Here is a 21,251-nt window from a genome sequence, read left to right as displayed (position 1 = left end):
GTGTAGTGGTTAAGAGCATGGGACTGGGACTCAGAGGATCTGGGTTCGAGTCCCCGCTCGGCCATGGAGCCAACTGGGTGACTTTGGGCCAGTCACAGTCTCTCAGCCCAACCTACCTCACAGTGTTGTTGTTGTGGGGATAAGATGGAGGAGGAGAGATAATGTAAGCTGCCTTGAGCCCTTTGTAGGAAAAAGGCAGGATATAAATCTAAATAAAAAAAAATAAAAAAATGCTGAAGTATGTAAGAAATGACATACTTTATGATGAGGTTGTAGGGGTCATTTCACCAAGCCTTGATGAAATTCTAGTTCGTGATTCAGCTGTGATTCTTATAAAGCATTTTATCCCACTCTTTCTGCTGAAAGAACTTTCCAGGGCGATAATACAAAGATCAGTAATAAAGCAGCCCCTGCTGTCCAGATTTCAGTCTAAAAGTGCAGTTTGGAGACCACCACCAAAAACGCCCATTCTGCAGTTTCTGCCCTTAGCCTGACCTCGGTGGGAATGTGCAGGTTGTCTCTTTCCCTTGTCATGTTGACTAAAAAACCGTACATATAGGATTGAGAAGGAAAAGAGGAAACTCATGTGCTGGTTCTTTTCCTGGGTGTTCACCTGCAGTCTCAGGGCAATAAATTGGAATATCTTATATTGAAAAAGCTATCAATATCATTTACCACTTTCTACTCTGCCAAGGGTTTTCAAAATCAATGTCTTTCTAGCAAATCTTTGGCCGTTCATTGAGTAAAATAACCTCCTGCAATTTTGAACCGGTCATCCGTCGCATTGAGGCTGTCTCTGGTTTGCACTGGAAGGGTACTATGCAGCTTCTGAAGGTTATCCATAAGTAAGCTGATGGTCAGCTGTGAAGGTCACCATCAGAATGTTAGCACAGCTCCAGAGTTAATACTGACTCTTTTAAACATGGATTTGTCTCATTTCTCTCTGTCTTAGGAAGAGAAGACAGAAACAGCAAACAGCCTTGTACAAAGGTTCAAAAGGAAACAAGCAGCAAGTGTAAGTTGACAGCTGGAAAAAATCTGTACAATCTATTTACCTCCTCATAATTTCAGCAAGCCTTCCAATATTGGTGGCATTTCTGCTCCCTGCAGCCTGGAACAAGCTACCTGCCCATTAGTTATCAATTTTTTAAATTGAACATCCATCTTCAAAGCCTTCCCTTGAATTCCAGCCTCACTTTCTCCGTCTTGTCAGCTCCTCTAGGGGTGGGCGATGCTTGTCTTACAAGCTGCATGCGTCCGATGGTCTGCTTTCATAAAAAAATAGGAATTCAAAAAACATGATCCCAATACTGGAAAAGCCAATATACAAATTACATTAGTTGTAATGCTTTCACCTAAATGGCAGGATAGAGGGAGTCATGGTGATGGAATAAACACAGAGGATGACCTCAAATTATGCCATTCATGTATGGTCAGACCCTTTAATGTGATCCTCTCTCACCCATCAATTCCTGTGCAATTGCTTTTCTTTTCCATGCTTCTTTTTACAAATAAGTATGGGACTGGCAAACCTGGATTTCTCATGCAATACCTAGTTCAACTGTCTGCAAGCTGGTGACCTCCAGCTGTCGGGTATCATCTCTCATCCAACACATCTGAAGGGTACCAGCTTGACAGAAGCTGATCAAGTTCCTCACTTAGTTCACTGATTTAAGTGATCTTGTGAAAATATTTTGGGCTACTGTGCAACCCAGAGAGTCGGCTACTGTTCCCTTCCTTTTTACAAAAAATAATGTTGCATTTTTTGTAAAACCTTTGCTGCTGTTCTGCATAAGATTTTGTATGCTTCGACTGTTGAAATCAACCCAGCCACTGTGATCTGTAGCTAATTTCAGTTGTGTGGTTATCTAGTCTTCTTGTTTTATTTTGGTGAATCATGCAAATATTAGGGGGTTGGACTTGATGGCCTCATAGGCCCCTTCCAACTCTACTATTCTATGATTCTCTGGTCTTTGCTGATTAATAATGGCTTTTTCTGCTCTCCTTACTAGGTCCTGCTGTTGTCTCCCTCCCTGCTTCGAGTAATGCCCCTGTGCAGTTCTTGGGGCCATCAAGAAAGGCTGAGTCAGTAAATGCTGCACCAGGTAAGTTTCTAAGCTGGCCTCTTCATATTAGAATCCATGTAGGGGTGATGGCAAAGGACAGCAACAATCAAACTGATGGAGACAGTTCATCCTGGCAGACAAATTAAGCTAACTTAACTGCGCTGGTTAATGAAGATTCATTATTTAGTGTAGCTGGTGGGAAATCTACCTTTTCCAGGAAACGTTGGGTTATTTGTTGACACCTATGGTAGCAATACTGCTTCCTGACAGTTTAGATTATCCTTTATAAGAGGTGGGGAACCAAATATTTCTGCATAATTGGTCCCATCATCCCAGATCTTTGGCTATGCTGGCTGGGACTGATGAGCACTGGAATTCTTTGGTTCACTTTATATAAAATGTAGCACATAATCATTTCCTAACAGTTACAGACTTCACTGTTAAATATTGAAAGATCACAGTATTCATTATTCTGTTAAACAAATGTATCAGTTAGAAAATATAGGCAGAGCTCTGTAACATGCTTCATAGTTAGATCCAGCTGGATCAAGGGATAGCAACAGGGGTCCTCTCTCCCATTTTGTCATTTGTATGTCCCATTTCAGTGTCTTGGCATTTATCAGGCCAGAGGTCCGTGACTGGTAATTCATGAAAAGAGAATTAGGTAATTCTTGTATATTCAGTTAGAATACATAGCACATTTTTTTGCTCATGGATCCTTTTTGGGTCAAGCTGCCCTTTGAAGGATTTTAGCAGACTTTAGAATACAGATAAAGAACACAGAGAGAAGACAGGAGACAAAGGGAAAATGTGCAAAACACAAAGACACCAGCCGGGGAACCCATAGGGTTTATTTATATTCCTTTGCTTGGATGAGTCTCATGAAAGGAAGGCAAAAACCAGGAAGCTGGCTTATAACAAGTTAGACTCTTGGTCCATCTTGCTCAGCATTACCTGTACTTGTCCTCTGCTCACAGTGCCAAATGTTTTGGACAGTCCAACTAGCATAGCCAATGGACAGGAAGCCTTGGAGTTGTTGTCCAAAGCATCTGATGGGGTCTCAGGTCAAAGGAGGTTCACCTGTGCTGGCCAAGTGGCACATCCTGGGGTGTGAGAGAGCCATGTTTACAAGCAGAACTCTGGTGGTTTTCAGAAGCATGTTTTTTGGCAGCCATGTCAGTGTGAGATGTGGAGGGACACAGAAATGGCTGGGAGCAGGAAGTTAGCATCCATGTATCATTTGATACACACACATGTATGCACATACAGATGCCATGCACTTTGCTGGCTACATTGGGGAATTTGCATTGCCAATATTCTTGTCTACCTCACTCTCTAGTGATACAGTCCTTCTCCTTCCCTAGGGTTTAGAGAGGTGCCTACAGCTTCATTCACCTTTGATGATATCTCTGCAAGTAAATTTCCAATTCCAAGTTGCCCTGTTGCTGTTGATTTAGTGTCCCAACCAACAGAAAGCTGTCTCCGCATCAGCAAGGACATTGAATCACCAGTGATTTCAAACTTTCCATCCCTTCGGGAGTCCCATGCTGCTTCAGCGGACAAGAATCCCTCCCAGTCTGTCTCTGGCATCCCACCCCAGTGGCCGAGCATATGCCGGTCTGGTGGTCTGCCACCAGCGAAAGAGGCACCGAGCCCATCAGATGCCCGCCGGCCAAGTGAACCCAGCCTGACCAAGCCCCATCCCCCAAAGGACCTGAATGAACTGAAGTGGCAGGTGAGCCGAATCCTAGCCATGCATCCGAAGGGCATGTCCCTATTCCAGTTCCGTGCTGCCTACAGTGCTATCTATCAGCAACATCTGCCACTAGGCACTGCTTCCTCTGCCAAGCACCGTCTTCTGGAGATGCCAGATGTGGTTTGTCTGAAGGGCTATGGTGTCCAAACTGTGTTGCTGCCAGTTTCACAGCAGATGTCTCCAGCAAAATCTGGTAAGTGCCTTCATGTGTGCTCACTTGAGTCTCTCTCAGTAGGCACTAGACCAGGGTCCCCAACAGGTGACATGCAAGCGTTTTCTTGATTATATCTGGGTTTTTTAATATAAGCATACGCATGTGTCTGAAATGCTTTCTTGCTAGCACTCATATAGAGATAATCAGAAGCAGATCAGATATTCAAATACATCTGTTTGGAGTTGGCATCTCTATGTCATCCATTCATCCATCAAAAACATTGTAAGGTCCTCATTTCACTGCATTATAGGAGGCAAATATTTATCTTTCCAGTTCTGTAACCTGTCAAAAGGGCATTGAGAATCCATTTTTCTTCCATTTGTTAGTTTCCAGAAAGTAGGTGAATATTTTAAGGGGGCATGTGTATCAGTGAATATTAAAGATTATTCCAGTACAAAATGTGTTTATGTAATAAACTTCCAAAAGAAGCAACTACTGAGTTGCTGAGTATTACCAAAGCATATTGTTAAGGGAAGCATTAGCTGATTGCACCACCAGTTATAAGCTGAATTAGGCAGTCTCTTACTAAAGAGATATTGTTGGTGTTCAGTGGGCATGAAACAAATGCTTTTGTTGAAAAAGACTCAGCCTAAGATTCATAAGATGCAACATGAAGACTCCAAGGCAGGCAATTTCTGGTGGCGTCCACAGCAGCTTCTTAAATTCCCCCACATCCAAAAATGTTGGAGACCCCTGAGCTGGGCACTCGGTCTTCAGCTGAAGATTGAAGCTTTGTGCATCAACCAGCAAAAAGAGCTATCTTGGGGGAAAGAAACAGCCTCCACTGTCCTAAATTGTGTGAGTGTAGCAGGTCATTCAGGGAAGAATTAGAGAGAACAGACTGTGTGATGTGCCAGTGTATGATGGAAAGGACAGTAGAAGAGGACTGCAGAACCTCTAGGGCTCCTGAGAAAGCGCTGTCTTTTCCTCCATCCTCCCAGGATTTTGTGGCTTCCCCACTTTTGTGCACTCTTCCTCTCTTCCAAAAGGTTGAAGTGCCTCTCCTAAGGCTTAGTTACTGGCAGCAAAATCTTTGAGCTGAATTGGGACTATGCTGTGGAAGTGAAATTCTAAGATCATATCCTTAAAACAGACTTCCCCAAGTGGGTACAACACCTATCATCCTTAACCAGCTTGACCACTGGTCAAGGAGATGATGGTAGTTGTAGTCCAACATATCTGGAAGGTCCCAAGTTGGAGGAGAACTCCATTAAGCAAAGTATGGGAAATGCCCCAGGCAAAGAACTGCTAAGAAAAGCCAGGTGGAGACAATAGAAGAGTAAAGAACAAATGAGAAGCTTGCCTGGAGTCACTTGACTATGGCTTGCATTTTTTGTAATAGAAGCACACCTGGGGTTGCATGTTGATATCAGTATTGCAGTTTTGGGTTTGGCCACAGGAGGGCACTGTGCTCCATGTTTCTTCAACAGGCCCAAGACTACTATTTCTCCAATGTTTCCTCTCTTTCCATATGAAGCCTCAGGAAGAAGCTTCCTTTCGCCTGTTTTTCTCCTGCACTTTTCTTTTCCCATCTATTTCATCCATAATTCTTTTGTGTCTCTTCAGGTCAGCCTGCCTCTTCCAAAGTGGAAAACGCTGCAATGCTTCCTGGTCCCTCTTTGCCCAAAACTGTGTCCACAACCAAATCGGGAACAGTTCTCAAGCATTCTTCTCCTACAGTTCCAGTGGTACCTCGGCCCCGTCCTGTTTCTGCCTGGGCTTCAGACCAACCCAGAGAGCCTGGCAGTGAGGATGGCGTCCTTTTCCATCCGCGTCAATCCCTGAGAGCACCAAAAATTATAGCTCCTAGGGAAAGCCACAGGAGGAGTGGAGTCGATTGCTCAGGTCAGGTAGACCTGCCTAAAGAGGCTACAGTTGTTCCTGGTCATTCTTTGCCTGATGCCAACCCTGCAGAGGCCCCCAACTCTTGCCTTAAGCATTCACATCACAATGTGCCTGTCCCTCAGCCCCATCTCTCTCTTCTCCAGTCTTCTAACTGCCTTGAAGCCACAATCCACGAAGCAAATCATGTGCTGCTGCAGCCCCAGAAAGCACCCAAACCTATAACTTCTGTGCAAAAGCAGCTGAAAACCAGCTCCAAGCCAGTCCCACATTCACCTGTGATTTGCCCTCAAGATTCCCAAGCTGCAGGATGGGATGAAAGTATGAAGCTGCTCAGCATTGAATCTCAGCCTGGCATTTCTGGCAATGGTGCTCTGGCTTCTAGGTCTGTTTCTGCTAATCCTGCCATTTGCATGCATCAACTAATGCACCCTCCTCTCATGTCTTTTCTGGAAATCCCAAAGATCCCCCCTCTCCACCCAGCATCATTTCCTCCAGTTTCTGAAAACACCTCTACAATCCAGTTTCCAAAACCTGTGTTGCAGAGCTCCTATTGTATCCAGCCTGTGCCCTCAGTTGAGCTGTTTCAGCCAATTTCATCCATCCAAGTTACCAATCAAAGGGTATATGTTCATGCTGCTCCAGTACTGGATCCATTTTATCAGAGCCAGAAACCGTCCAGAAGTCTGCAAAGTGTCCAAAGCCCCGCTCATGGGCTTTCTGCAAGGACACCTGTCTCTTCACCATCCAAAAAGTCAACTGCCATCTGCCTGCAGAAATCCCAGACAGTCCAGCCTCCAGAATGTGACAACCCTATGCAGCTGGGTGATCTGCAACACTCGTCTGCTTCTGCACCAGATAAGTGTTCCACATTTGCATCTTTGAACAGAAACCCTTCTGAGCTTCTACCATCCAGCTGTAAGGAACAATATGATGATGTGAGCTCTCCTTTACCCCGCTTAAGCGCACAGTCATTCAGTGTGCAGTCTGCTCCCAGCAAGGCATCCCCACAGCCTGTCAATTTTCCCTCTACTTTGAACAGTAGTTCCAACGTTCAGCTTTTGGACCATTCAGTCTTCATTTCTGAGCAGCCATGCATCAATGGGAGTACTGTCGCAAGCACAAAACCAGTATGCTCACCACATTATCCTCTGGGCTCGACCATCAGCCCATCCTGTCAGCTCCCCTGTGCTCCATCAGGCATCAACAACAATTCTGAGGACTTGCCCACTGCCCCTTCAGCCTTGGCACCTCAGCAACAAGACACTAATGGGAACAATGTCGTGGCCACCTTGGACACGAGTCTGGCAAACGCACTGCTGTCTCCTCCGGACACTGCCAGCAGCCTATCCCAAGAGCCTTTGTCCACGTTTGGTGTCTGCAGTGATTCAGATGGTCTACCTTCAGAGCCCCCGGCCTTAGTGCATCAACAGCAATGTGCTAACAGTGTGAGTACTGCCATGGACTTGACAAAACCTCCGTACTCGGCAACTTCTCTTCAAGACTGTGTTGCCAACCCGTGTGACCAGCCTTCCTCTCCCTCTTCAAGTGTCGATACAGATCATGATGTTCCAAGCCAATCTAATCCTGTGTCTGTGCTTTCCAAACCATCTGACAATTCTCATGCCTCTTTGCCAGAAAAGCAGGTGCCTTATTCTGCTCCCGAGAGCAATCCTATTCACACAAGCTTTGACAGATGTATTATCCTATAATAGGAAGAAAGGCTTTTGCACATTTCAAATGTGCTTCTCCATAATCCACATGCAACCATCCCCTTGCACATTCATTTACTTAGTGTGGGTGAAATCCAGGGATTCTTGGATTGTTCTTGGGAATGGCAATCCATGTACTGCAATATTATCCCCTCCTCCCACAATCATTCCCTATCATTGCTTCCCAGATAGAAGCATAAAGTGGGAGTATAGGAAAATCCTGTGAGGGTAGGTGGATCTTAAACACTAAGAGAATGTGAAATAGAGAGGTGAAAGCAGGTCTTGTTTACCAGCAAATTTCCTATGTAAATGTCAATGATATTCAGAGTGTCAGACTAGCATCAGGGAGACCAAGGTTTTAAACCTTCAACTTGCATCAATATGAAATATAGCATTACTTCCATTTAAGGTCTTTTTATAACCCCAGGCAAAAGTATAATTACACTTTTGTAAATTAGCAAAAGAATGTGAGTCTGGGATCATTGAGAAATTCCATAATGCAGGTTGAAAGTTTTAAATCTCCCATTTCTCCATGCAGCTCACAGTGGGCCTGCCATTTCAGCGCAGCCTTAACCACAGGGCCATTGTTAGAATTTTGTAGAGAAGATGTATAGATGTTACATGTTGTATAGAAGTCAGCATCTTCTATACCACCTGAGCTCCTTGAAGGAAAGATCAAATAGTGGTTTTTTAAAATGTTTTTTGCCAAAAAGGACCAACCCTGTGACCTGTGTGCATTATGCAAATGAAGTCAGTCATGCACAATTGCTTATTTTGCATAATTTCCCCCTATTCATGGGGAAGAGCAAGAAGCAGAGAACTGAGTTCTCATCTGAGTTTCTTTTGGCTTCCTTCTATATAAACTTGGGTATGATGCATAAAAATGACTCCGGGATTATTTGATATTTTTAAGTACTGCATCAGGGAAACTTTGTAATTCTATTAACTTCTAATGCTATTTTAATGTTCATGCTAAATTATAATAAATGGTAACCATCTTTTGTGTGTGAATGGTCTTTTTTATATTAGCCATATTCTTGTTACCTCCTTTTGTCTGTTTTGTGTGGATAGCTCTAGGCAAAAGTCTATTCAAATCACTTGGAAGCTTTTCATAACAAACTTTATCCCATTTTCCCTCCAGAAGACCCTCCATACAGCTTACAAATCTAGAAGTGAAGCAATGCCTAACATATCTCTCGGAGCCTCTGTTCAGTGTTAAACTTTTGCTCTGTTCATTTCATTGCCCCTGCTTTAAGTCCAGATAACACTGGATGCATCATAGGGTCTTTGTCATGATGAGATCACTACTTTGGGCTTCTGCAGGGCTGGATAACATTTCGGTTGATCCACATCACATGGTGAAGGAGGAAGCTCTTGGAGTTTCCTATCAGCATGGTTTGCAGTGTTGTTAATCATCCGGTTAAATGGTCCCCAACCTTCTTGGACACAGGGCTGCAATACAGTGCCCAGTGCCTAAAGATACAGGGCCACTTCTTAATATGTAACAAAATTATCTACCAATTTAGATCAAAAGTAAACATTCAGAGATCAATGAAGAAATGTTAACTTGAATGGAGTCTACTTTGGAACAAAATTTTACTGTAGAATCCTTTTTTTTCTAGCTACACATGCTTACCTAGTCAGTGTGATTTTTGTGGCCATTTTCTGATAACAGAAACTTAGAAAGAAAGGGAGTCAGAAGGGGCCTCCTGGGCCATCCAGCCTGACCCCTTTCCTTCCTCCAGATGTGATCTGAATTCTGTACATTTTATTTATTTATTTGACCAGGCAGCATCCTATGTGAGGTCACAATGGCCAGTGCTCTCATGTAAGCTAGCATTGGCCTGAGGTCACAATGGGCAGTCTTTCCTCTAGGTGGGCAGAGCAGTTTGAAGCCATAATGGGCAGTGCCTCATCTTCTGGCAGGCAGCACCAGCGTAATGGCAAACTGGTCTTTCTCCCCTCCCCTTCCTCTCACTGAAGGAGGCAGTAATTTAAGTGGTGAACACAATTTCTTTTTCACGAGCTGGACAGCAGCAGACCTCGGATGGAGTAGCCACTGAAATGATGGCAAAAGGTTGCCAGAGAAGCAACAGGTGAGAAGGCAGAAGAGCTTCACAGGTAGGCAGACCCCTGTATTCCATGGTTTCTACTTACAACATAAATTCCAGGATGGCTTTGCACTAAATGGGGTAGAGCTAGCAGAAGGAGGCAGAAGCAAGTTGAGACTTGAGGGCATCTTAGATATAATAAGAGAACAACGTGATTGGTTTGTCAGTCCTTGGCACCATTCAAAAGACTTAATAGACCTTGTTCACAAATAAAATTCACCTTTTATTTTCCCACTCCTTGCTGTTATTAATATTGCTGCTGTTAAGTTAGTGTTTTACTAACTTCCACAGTGCAGTCTGAATCTCTTTGTTTCTCATGCTGTAAATGAATGGATTCAACATAGGAGGAACTATAGCATACAGAACAGCAAGGAGTAAATCCAGAGTAGAGGAAATATTACTGGGGGGTCTTGCATAGACAAAGAGGCCAGTGGATGTAAGCAGAGAGATTACCAGGAGGTGAGGGAGGCAAGTGGAGAGGGCCTTCTTCTGTCCCTGTATGGAAAGGATTCTGTAGACTGCAGAAAAGATCTGCACATAAGTAGCAATAATGAAGGCAAAGCATCCAATAACTGCACCTGAGCTAATTACAAGCAGTCCCATTTCAATAAGATACAGGTTAGAGCAAGACAGTTGCAGTAGTTTTGGTATTTCACAATAGAATTGATTAACAGTATTGGAGCAAAACCTAATGGAGAAGGTACCACTTGTATGTAAAATGGCATAAAAAAGACCAATGATCCATGTAATAACTACCATGTGTATGCAGGATTGTTTGTTCATGTTTATTTCGTACTGTAGTGGATTGCAAATGGCAATGTGGCGATCATGTGCCATGATTGTTAAGAGGACAAAATCTAATACTTCAAAGAGGAAAAAAAAGAAGACTTGAGCAACACATTCAGAAAAGGAAATGAGCCTGCTGTTCATGAGTGAATTGAACATGGATTTGGGTACAGTGACACAAATCGTACCAAGATCACAAATGGCCAAGTTCATTAAGAAGAAGTACATTGGAGTATGCAGGCGATAGTCAATGGCTATTATCACAATGATGAAAAGGTTCCCCACCAGGGTTGTCAGGTACAAAGCTAGGAACACAAAGAAGTGTAGGATCTGCAGTTCTCGGTCTGAAGAGAATTCCAGCAGCAGAAAATTAGAGGTGGAAGAAGTAAGATTTGCCATTCTGTGTTCAGTATAAATTATGTGTTGCTACCTGTAGGAGGACAGGAGAAGGAGCAGTACCCTTTCTTGTTCCCAACTATTTTGTGATGGAGCAGGGGAGCTGTCAGTTATATTTTCTCTTTTTAAAATAAATCTGTTCTTTCACGCTTTTGAACCTCCACATAGTGAATTGAGTTGAAAAAACAAATTGAAAACCAAATAAGCCCCAAAGGGTCATTTCCCTGCAAACATTACTGCTTCAGCTCCTTTGACATCTTCCACAGTTGCATTTTTCTGTGACAATAGCTCACATTTTCAACCATGCTGCATTCATAAGCATGAGCCTCAACTGTGATAAAGGTGTTTTGCATCAGTACTGGAACTGTGTTCCTCCATGCACAGAGTGGACTCTAGTGCAGATCTCCCCAAGATTGACCAATGGATTAAAATTGTTTAAAGTGACTTCCTAAATATTATGAAGACATGTGCTGTGGCATCTCTGAATTCGTTAAACCTGGAGAGAAGAGTGACCTTGTGTGTGTAACACTTTTATGGTTGGAACCACCTTCACCCTGGATCTGAGACACAGGGAAGTGGATGTTCCCACTTAACCTTTCCAGGGCAGGCTCTTCAACCTCCTGGAATTGCTACACAGAGAGTCAGGAGACCCTGCCTGTGAGCTGTGGCAGGTGTGGGGGAACAAGATCCCCTAGCAGCATGGAATAGTGCAATAGTTTCCAAAGGAGGCATCTCAAGGACTGTGTAGGACAGAGAGTTCTATGCATGTGCACACTGACCCTTCCATTGCAGCACCCATGCATTCAACAGTTCACTGAATTGTGTGGTTACTGTAATCTGGGACTACTTGGCTCTAGAGAGGAGCAGCCATGTGATCTGATGGCCTCACATGGAAACCTTTTTCATAGCCTATCATTGTAATGTGGAGATCCGGTCAAGCAGAAGTATTGATCTCACTGGTTAGCAAGGAAATGAAGAAGTGTACAAATTGGGCCTGACCTTAGCAGATGGGAGAGTGATGGGAGATTAAAATGATACTGAGATGAGAAGGGTATATGGATGGAAAGAAACCTGGATGAATAGACAAGCGCACAGATGGGGGCATGGGAATCAGAGTGATGAGAATAATGGAAACAAACATTTGAAGCCATTTACTTACTGTTCTTGATTAGATCTGCTTAATGGTAGATTAAATTCCCCTTCTTGTGCTGTTAGGCATCAACATTTATTGAATGAAATACTTTTATTCATCTGCTGCAACCTGGCACTGTGTCTGTAGTTTCTTGCTATCCATACTGACTTTCAGATATTGTGTGCATGAGAAAGACTTTTTATTCATGTCTTCTCTGGCTGCTCAGAGACTTGCTCCCAGGAGTGTAACAACAGTAGATCAGGAAAAGTTGCTGAGAGTTTTTTCCTCCTTCCCCAGTATTTTGTTCATCCTCCACAAACTTACTTGAAAAAATAATTATCATTGGAACATTCCAAATACGGAAATGTTACCAAAATATACAAACAGGGATGAGGCAGGTACAAATTTCTGGCCACAGCATCCTTTGCAAACTGCACAGGTTTATTCATATGTCACACTAAGCCACCCAGACTGCAAGCCAGAGCAGGCTAGTTGTCATGCAAACTATCCATGATAAGCAGCACAGATGACTGAGCTCTCCATGGGTTGTTCTCGGCCTTCTGCCTTTTTCCTTCTTAGTCCTGCTACAGGTAACCTAGGTAACACCATGGGAGAAATGAAATATTTCCCTCTTCCCTCTGTTTCCATGGGCAATTTGGGGCTTGTATGTGGAAGGGATGGGTGAGAAATTTGATTAGATAGGACTGCAAAATTTCCAAATCAGGACCTGCTGAATCCACACATAAACTGGAAGGCAGTTATGGGAAAGCTCAAAACTGAGACAGAGGCGGAGAAGCAGAAGTCAGAAGTGGATACCTCTCCTCCTGCTCTAAGTGTCTGTGTTGTAAGTGAAGGGTGTACATGTCCTGATGATCCCATCCATATTCTGCTTTAGAACATTACTGACTTGCCATGCTCTGACATTTTGTGACCATAGGTGGGAGGCCAAAAATATATGGGCCATTACTGCACTGTACCCCTCATCCCAAAAAGTAGACTGAAAGTACTGATGTGACTGTTCCCGCTGTGGTGGCCTTACTGTTACTGGACTCAGCCAGTCAACAGCTGGGGCAAACCCGGGTGGACCCCAGACCTAAAGTCAAACAGAGCCTGAGATGACACTTAGAACCAAAACCAGCTTTATTCTAGTGCACTATAGAATAAAGGGAGACAAAAGGTGACATTCAGCCCAAAGCAGTGTCTCAAAAGTTGCACCCCAGTACATGCGTTTTATACCCTAGGTAACCAATTAGGTCAACTAATACACATCTAATACATCGATACATCAATGTATGCACCCCCTCCCATGCTGGAGAAAGAGTCCTTTCTTCTGTCAAGGACCAGATATTTCCCATGTCTATTTCTTATCTGCTTGATATTCACGCAGGCTTGCCATATTCTTACTCCCTGCACATTTGCAACTTTCATGGCGGCTATAACCAGTTTCCACTGTCCCTTTGATTACTGTATTCGAGGTCAGGCTGGAGTCAGGCCCTAGCTTTACTCTTTTGGACTTGCACTTGTGGTCTCCAGCTGCAAAAAGGCTGCAGCATCATTGCATGATAATATTGCTGTGGTCATGCTGTACTGGTACATGCTGAATTACCCCACCATTTAATGCTCTGTGGCACCAGTTTCATTTTGAAATGGAGCACTGATTCACAGTTGTACCTCAAATAAAATTCATAGTCTGGCTAGATTGTAGTGTTTTCCATCTATGTTGTGGACACTTAGTTGAAAATAATAGGATATTTTTAAAGAATCAGGAATTGAAAATAGGTTGGATCTAGATTTAGACATAGGCACCTCATCAAGCTTTGCCTCCTCCCCACCGCATTCTGTCTGGTGCACTGAAAGTGCTACACATAACATTGGTGGACCCTGCTGAATGGGGTGATCCATGATACATGGAGGATTCCTCACAAGCAACCTTCTAGGAGTTCAGCCGTCTATCCATGGAAGGCAGATAGTGGGTCAAATCCCAAACGTGTGCAGTGCAGGGAAGATGTTTGGTAGTGAGCCATCCCGAGGCTATGTGATGGGATGGCATACAAATACTCTAAATAAATAAACAGTGAGAGGTGAGAAGGTAGTGTGTAAATGTACCTTACTAACATTTTCATACGAACATATTTAACAACTGGGTGGGGTGAGGTGGTAGGTAGGGGATTTTCATAAAGCACAGATATCACAACCTCAACAATTAGTAACTAATCTGGGGGTAGTGTTAGAAAAGTGCTTAAGATTCAGTAACCTCCACAGTGCAGTCTGAATCTCTTTGTTTCTCATGCTGTAAATGAATGGATTCAACATAGGAGGAACTATAGCATACAGAACAGCAAGGAGTAAATCCAAAGTAGAGGAAATATTACTGGGGGGTCTTGCGTAGACAAAGAGGCCAGTGGATATAAGCAGAGAGACTACCAGGAGGTGGGGGAGACAAGTGGAGAGGGCTTTCTGCTGTGCCAGTACTGAAGGAATTCTGTAGACTGCAGAGAAGATCCTCACGTAAGTTGCAATAATGAAGGAAAAACATCCAATAACTGCACCTGCACACAGTGCGAGAAAGCCTACTTCCACTAAGTAAAGGTTAGAGCAAGAAAGTTTCAAAAGTCTGGGTATCTCACAGAAAAATTGATCAACAGCATTGGAACAGAAGGTCACTGAAAAGGTAGTTCCTGTGTGCAGTGTGGCATAAAGAAGACTAATACCCCATGCAATTGCTACCATTTGAATGCAGGCCTCTCTGTTCATAATTACTTCATATTGTAAAGGACTACAAATGGCAACATGCCGGTCATGTGCCATGATTGTCAAGATGATGAGATCTGAGGTTTCAAAAAAGAGGAGAAAGAAGACTTGAGAAACACATTCAGAATAGGAAATGAGCCTGCTGTTCATGAGTGAATTGAACATGGATTTGGGTACAGTGACACAAATCGTACCAAGATCACAAATGGCCAAGTTCATTAAGAAGAAGTACATTGGAGTATGCAGGCGATAGTCAATGGCTATTATCACAATGATGAAAAGGTTCCCCATCAGGGCTGTCAGGTACAAAGCTAGGAACACAAGGAAGTGTAGGATCTGTAGTTCTTGGACTCGGGAGAATTCCAGCAGCAGAAATTCGGAAGTGAAAGAAGTAAGATTTTCCATTCTTTATTCAGCACTAAATTGTGTGCTGCTACCTGTGGAAGAAAGAAGATAAACAGTCAATATACCAACCATGACTGCCTCTCCGGGCTGCTTAGCCCAGCTAGCCTGGCCAATGATGAACAACAATGGAGGCTGTTTTAGTCCATCAGGAGTTGGAGGGCCACACATTGCCCAGACCTTATCTAAGGGCTTTTAGGCGATCAGTTTCTTCCAACGTCACAAATGAGATTAGGAGCAGAAAGAATCCATCAGGAGTTTTGAATCCTCTGGAGTGGATTGTGATCATTCTTCTGCCTCCTGAAAGTTAGTTTCATCATGTCAATCAACTTTGGAAGCATTTGGTTAAATCTGAAGCTTAAACCAAGGGGAGCATTTGGTTAAGGATGTGTTAAAGGTGTTACTTTAACTTTGAGAGAATTCTTCTCTTTCCACATGACTACATATATTCTGGATAATCTGGTAGATATAACACAGCACTCTAGTTTGCTCACCCTTGGATGTCCTTAGTTAATAAAAATAGCACTGGTGAAGCAGGGAATATGATCTGAATGGCTACTTGAGCCCAACCCATGTTAGCTGCAATTGGTCCTATTTAGCACTATATGAGGAGTCTGCTTTGGGAGTGGGGTTTTCTCAGCTTTTCTCCCCAGATTCCAATCACCTTTAGCTGTGTTCTAAACTGGACTTGTATCATGCATTTACATCTGCATCCATTGGGAAGTGGGTCCAACTCTTGTGTATTATATTACAGAAGCACAGGTATAACTAGGGAGGGTGACTTGCTCACATGCTGCCTGTCATCCATGTGCTCATTGTACAAGCAAGCTTCTGCACACAAGTCTTGCAAGCTTTGCATACTTAGGATGATAATTATTCAACACTAACAAGTGGTCTCCTAGTGATCCCAAGCATCTACAATCTTAATCTCTGCTTGGTAGCTTTTTAGGATATGGCTAAGCATGGAAAGCCATTTGGTGAGAGCAAAAAATAAAATACTTCTGGCCAGATATTCGCCTCACTAGGTATTCTCTTGCTGTCCAAGCAGTTGATGGAAATTCTGTTGATGTCACCTTCACCACTACCTGCACAGAGTAACTTCATGATTACTATCATGGAAATGCCACACAGCAGAATAACATTATAGCTATGGAAAAGTCCTCCACACTTGGAGAAAGCATATTGTGCAGATCAAATTAATGTACTGCTCATTGCTTAAAACCTCCATTACTGTCCATGGTAATAACTTGATCCATGGTGAAGTACCCCATGATCAGAGCAGAATGCTCAAGTATTAAACCTGATTTAGAATAAGAGAGGAGTTGTACTGATTGAAAAAAGGGGGTGCAACTCACTACCTGGCCATTGAGGAAAGAGGAGAGACGACAAGAAATGGACCAGTATTGTAATGTGGAGATCTGGCTAGAGAGAATTCCCCCTCCCCTTCCACTGGTTATAGACTGGGGCTGATCTTGGCACCTCAGAGAATGAAGGGAGATAAAAACGGCACTGGGATGAGAAGGGAAGAAGAATGGGATGAAAGAGAGAGGAGAAAGCAAACAGATTGGAGACTGGAGAGGAGACATGAGAGCAGGGGAAACAAAATTGAGACAGCTTTTACTTACTGTTCCTCATAAACATTGCTGAATAGTAGGTTCATTCCTCCTCCTTCATGGTTTTAGGTTATTAGGCATGAACATTTGACTTTACCTTGAAATATTTTTATTTGCCCTTTGAACCTTAGCTCCGTGTATGCATTTTCTTGCCACCCATATTGGACTTCAAGCATTTTGTTCACCAAGCAGACTTTTTATTCATGTCTGCCCTGGCAGCTCAGAGACTTGCTCCCTGGAGTGCAGCAGTAATGCAGCAGAAAAAGTTGTTGAGAGGCTTTTCCTTCTCTGTTTTTGTTTATCTTCCACAAACAACAATGAAAAGTTCATTAGCAGTGGAATCTACCAAATTAAGAAATATTACCCTATTCTGGAGTTGGTGGGCTTAAGGAGTGGTGACTATTCCTCCCCAGTTGAAGGCATTAATACACAGGCAGGGGCAAGGCAGGCACACATTTCTGTTTACACAATCCTTTGCAGACTGCACGGGCCTGTTCACATGTCACACTAACCCACCCAGACTGCAAGCCGCAGTAGTAAAGGATAGGCTAGACATGCACATGGTGGGCATGTCATGAGCAGAGCTGGCTGGAGCTGCGGGTCAGACTAGATGGGCCGGGAAATCCCTTCTGATTCACTCTGTTTCTATGTTTCTAGTAATGCAAACAATCCATGGTAAGTAGAACAGATGGCTGAGCTCTCCTTGGGTCATTCTCTGCCTCTTTCCCCCTTTTCCCTTCTTAGTCCTGATGCAGGTATCCTAGGCAACACCATGGGAGAAATGAAATATTTTCTTCCCCTTTCTCCATGGACAATTTGGGGCTTGTCAGGACTTTCTTTGGGGAGAGCAAGTGTGAAAAGCAGTCATTCAAATGTCTGTGTAGATCCAGTCCAGAATCCCAGTCCAGAATTTAACACAGATAACCTTATTAAATGTACCCAAAGCGAGTTGTTAAATTTGTCAAAAAGGGGTGAGAGGCACTTCTGCACTTTCTTCAGGACTTAGAGTCTCTGAACAATCTGCAAAATGTGCACACTGTTGGAAACTAAATGGGGAGTGGCAAGAAGAAGAGCATATTATTGTGAAGGGTGAATGAATCCTTCAAAACACCATTTTCATAGCTAAATGTCATTCATGCTTTCATTTTGTCTTGATGGGTCATCTTGTGCAGATGTGAAAAAAAAGGATTTTGCTGTAGGTATTTTGCTTTAAAACCATCTTCATCAACACTATTCCATCTGCTTTTAATTCCATATAAGATCCCTATTCAATTTCTTTCCGTCAAGGAGACACTGACCTGAAGCCAAGTTTTCACCATTGACTGTTTTAAAGGCTCTCCAATGTCAGTAATTTCAGTAGAGGAAATCCAGTGTCCTGCTTTGAAAACAGTAAGAAGGAAAAAGAAGCCACAGTCTAAGGGCATCCTGCAAAATTATCTTACCAAGTCCTTGTCCCCTGTCCCCTGTCACTCAGCTACAACTGGGGAGAGCTGGCCACTTTTCCTTTCTCTAGTCTGTCAGGCAGAAAACTTTCAAAATTCTAAACTGTTCAAGGCTAGATGCTTTTCATAGGGCATATGCAGACTCTGGTATCTAGCAGAAAGTATTCTTTTGTTATTTGCATCATGCATTTCCTAGCCTGTTGCAGTTTGCTGAAGACACCTGAGAACAACTAATACTCTGATGTGAAATACATCTGTTTGTATGTCTTCCATGGTTCTGAAACTATGCATGCCTGAATCTCAAAGATTCTGTATGGTACTCCCAATTTCCTAAAGTATGTACTCTATTTATGGATAGAGAATTAGCCTTGGTCTTAATCAATTCAGTATGTAATTCAGTATGAAATTCTTTGGATTGAGGTAATAATGATTTTTCTCAGTTAGTGCATAATTGGGGCTGAAGAATAACCTTTATGTTTTATTGAGAGCCACTGAGGAAACTAAAGGTTGGAATTATAAATTTAACAAACAAATAAATAAATAGATAATCAAGATGTAGGCATGTACAATATTGATTGATTCTCTTGAAGTAAGTTGATTTTACAGCACTTTTTCAATCAGAGAATGTGTTTAAAAAAATAAACAGCAGATTGGAAAGTGCTTAGGTTTGGTTCCCTATGGGATTAATTCAATTTGTAACTTTTTAATAAGTACAGAGTCATCTTCTCCCACAGGGTGAAGATAACTTTGTAGGAAATCAGCAAGACAAAGAATTAGAGAGTCCTCAGACTAATTAATAGCAGAATATTAGTTTAATGAATGAACAAATTCAAGAGCTGATAATGTGTGTGTTATTTTTGTTAATATTTCAATAATCATCATTCATTTATGACATTTCTGTGTTACAGACAAGCCACCCAGGCTAACATCTATTTCATTTTTATGCCATTGTTTTATTTGTGTGATTCTGATTAAAAAATGGTTGGTCCTTACCTAGATACAAAGGTACTAAGGGTGCTTTTTCAAGGGGCCTTATAGTGTACTCATCATTTTATCTCCTCTGGCTCTACCAACACAAAAGGTTTTTCTAAAGTGCATTTCCAGAGGCAGCCATCTTTCTCCTGTCACTCTGATTTTACTCTTGAACCATGGGAAAGAAAGCCCTGCTCAGACTCTATGCCATGCAGGAAATTCTTCCCGGCTTGAAATTAGGAACAAGTACTTGTTGAGGTTTAAGGAACAAAGCAAGCAGGAAGCATGACCCTTTATTGCCCCTGCTTAATAGAACAGCAACAGGAAATTTCCAGTTAGGTACCCAGATAAAATTTGGTTCAATGCCACCTAGTGACTAAGTTATACCCAAATCTTGGTCTTATAGTCCTGGAACAAATCAAGCCCAAACCTTCCCTGGAAGTAAAAATGACAAAACCGAGACTGTCATACTTTAGATACATCATGAGTAAGCAGGATTCACTGGAGAAGACAATCATGCTAGGGAAAGTTGAAGGCAGAAGAAGAAAAAGAAGTGCAAACATGAGATGGATTGATATGGATGGATAAAGGAAGCCACAGCCTTGAATTTAGAAGAGCTAAGCAGGGCTGCCATGGATAGGACATTTTGGAGGACTTTCATTCATAAAGTCACTGTAAGTTGGAAATGACTTAATGGCACACAACAACAATCATCCTATGAATGAATGAATGAATGAATTCTTTGTACAACTTAAGAATGTTTCTCATATATATATATATTCTTTCTTTCTTTCTTTCTTTCTTTCATTCTTAAGTTGTACGAAGAATTTGGGAAGAGGAAGTGCAAGTAAGCAGTGCTTTTGCTTGCCATTCCAGTTTAGGCATCCAGTGCTGAGCCTACATGTTTCTCTTGGAAGTGTCCAGAAGGCTATCTGGACCAACCCCCTGCTATTGCAGGACACTAAGTTACACTATTCCATTTAGATGACTCTGCAGATGTTTTCTGAATGTCTGTAGTGAAGGTAAGCCTACAACTTCCCCACGTAGTATGTTTCATTCTCATATTGCTTTGGCAGTGAAGAATTTCTTTCTGGTGTCTAGTCTAAATCTGGTTTCTTTTTACTTATTCCATGTCCTGCACTCTGGAAAGAATGAGAATAGATCTCATCCTTCCTCATTGCAACAGCCTTTGAGGTACTTGTATAGTGCTATCATAGCACCCCTCAATCTTCTCTTCTTGAGGCTGAACATGCCTAGTTCTCTGAATCATTCCTCACAGAGATTTGCCTCCAGTCCCTGAATCATCCTCGCCCACCCCCCCATACCCTTTCTAGATTTTCAGCCTCTTCTTAAAATTTAGGTGCCGAGAACTAGACAAAATATTCCAGGTGAGGTCTGACTAGTGCTGAGTATAGGAGAACTAGTACTTCAAGTGTTTTGGAAGTATTACTTCTGTTAATGCAACCCCAGATAGTGTTTTCCCATTTGCAGCTCATTGTTGGCTCATATTTGATCTACAACAACCCCAAGATTTTTCTCATTGGCAGTATTGTTGAGCCAAGTATTCCCATCTTTCAGTAATGCATCTAGATTCTTTTTCCTAAGTGGAGGGCTTGGCATTTGTCCCTTCCAAATTTCATTCACCCTATATCTTACCTCTGTTTTCCAGGGTATTTGTTATTCCACCCAGCTTTGTGCCATCTGCAGATTTAATTATCTTTCCTTGTACTTCCTCATCTAAACCATTAATAAAAATTTTGAAGAGCACCAGTCCTAGGACAGAACTCTGCAACACCTGACTCATCCCTTCTCTCCAGTTTAAGAATGTGCCATTGATGAACACTCCTTGAGTTTGAATTTACAGCCAATTGTGGATACATCTAATGGTTGCATTATCTAGCTCACTTTCTGCAAGTTGGTCTGAGGTTTATGGACTTAGCTTTGGACATTGAAACAGCAGGAGGAAGAAGGGGTGCTGCTCTCAAGCCCTATATGGTACCATCTCAGTATGGGAGTCACTCCCTGGCTTATTTCCATGCCATTTGAGTAACACCTA

The 21,251-nt window shown here is 42.6% G+C and overlaps 3 protein-coding genes across 7 annotated transcripts in view; 1 reads left to right on the top strand and 2 right to left on the bottom strand.

Annotated features, from left to right (window-relative positions):
* LOC123033346 (nascent polypeptide-associated complex subunit alpha, muscle-specific form-like) overlaps positions 1–8,588 on the top strand; it is a 22,113-nt gene extending 13,525 nt beyond the window's left edge. For all 5 annotated transcript variants that reach the window (XM_044449941.1, XM_044449939.1, XM_044449940.1 and 2 more), the window contains 4 exons: positions 953–1,015; positions 2,013–2,105; positions 3,431–4,015; positions 5,603–8,588. In XM_044449941.1, coding sequence (XP_044305876.1) covers positions 953–1,015; positions 2,013–2,105; positions 3,431–4,015; positions 5,603–7,590 — 2,729 coding nt within the window. In that variant the 3' untranslated portion in view covers positions 7,591–8,588. The remainder of the gene's footprint in view (positions 1–952; positions 1,016–2,012; positions 2,106–3,430; positions 4,016–5,602) is intronic.
* Positions 8,589–9,624: 1,036 nt separating this feature from the next.
* On the bottom strand, positions 9,625–10,898 carry LOC123033480 (olfactory receptor 14A16-like). The gene has a single exon (XM_044450084.1). It carries the CDS (start codon positions 10,884–10,886, stop codon positions 9,969–9,971), a length of 918 nt encoding a protein of 305 aa, XP_044306019.1. The 5' UTR covers positions 10,887–10,898; the 3' UTR covers positions 9,625–9,968.
* Positions 10,899–14,211: 3,313 nt separating this feature from the next.
* LOC123033454 (olfactory receptor 14A16-like) lies at positions 14,212–15,171 on the bottom strand. The gene has a single exon (XM_044450056.1). It carries the CDS (start codon positions 15,169–15,171, stop codon positions 14,212–14,214), a length of 960 nt encoding a protein of 319 aa, XP_044305991.1.
* Between the last annotated feature and the right edge of the window lie 6,080 nt (positions 15,172–21,251).

The sequence above is a fragment of the Varanus komodoensis genome, unplaced genomic scaffold, assembly GCF_004798865.1.
Source record: "Varanus komodoensis strain SLA01 unplaced genomic scaffold, ASM479886v1 scaffold62, whole genome shotgun sequence".
NCBI classification, from domain to species: Eukaryota; Metazoa; Chordata; class Lepidosauria; order Squamata; family Varanidae; genus Varanus; species Varanus komodoensis.
This window is presented reverse-complemented; position numbering and strand designations above follow the sequence as displayed.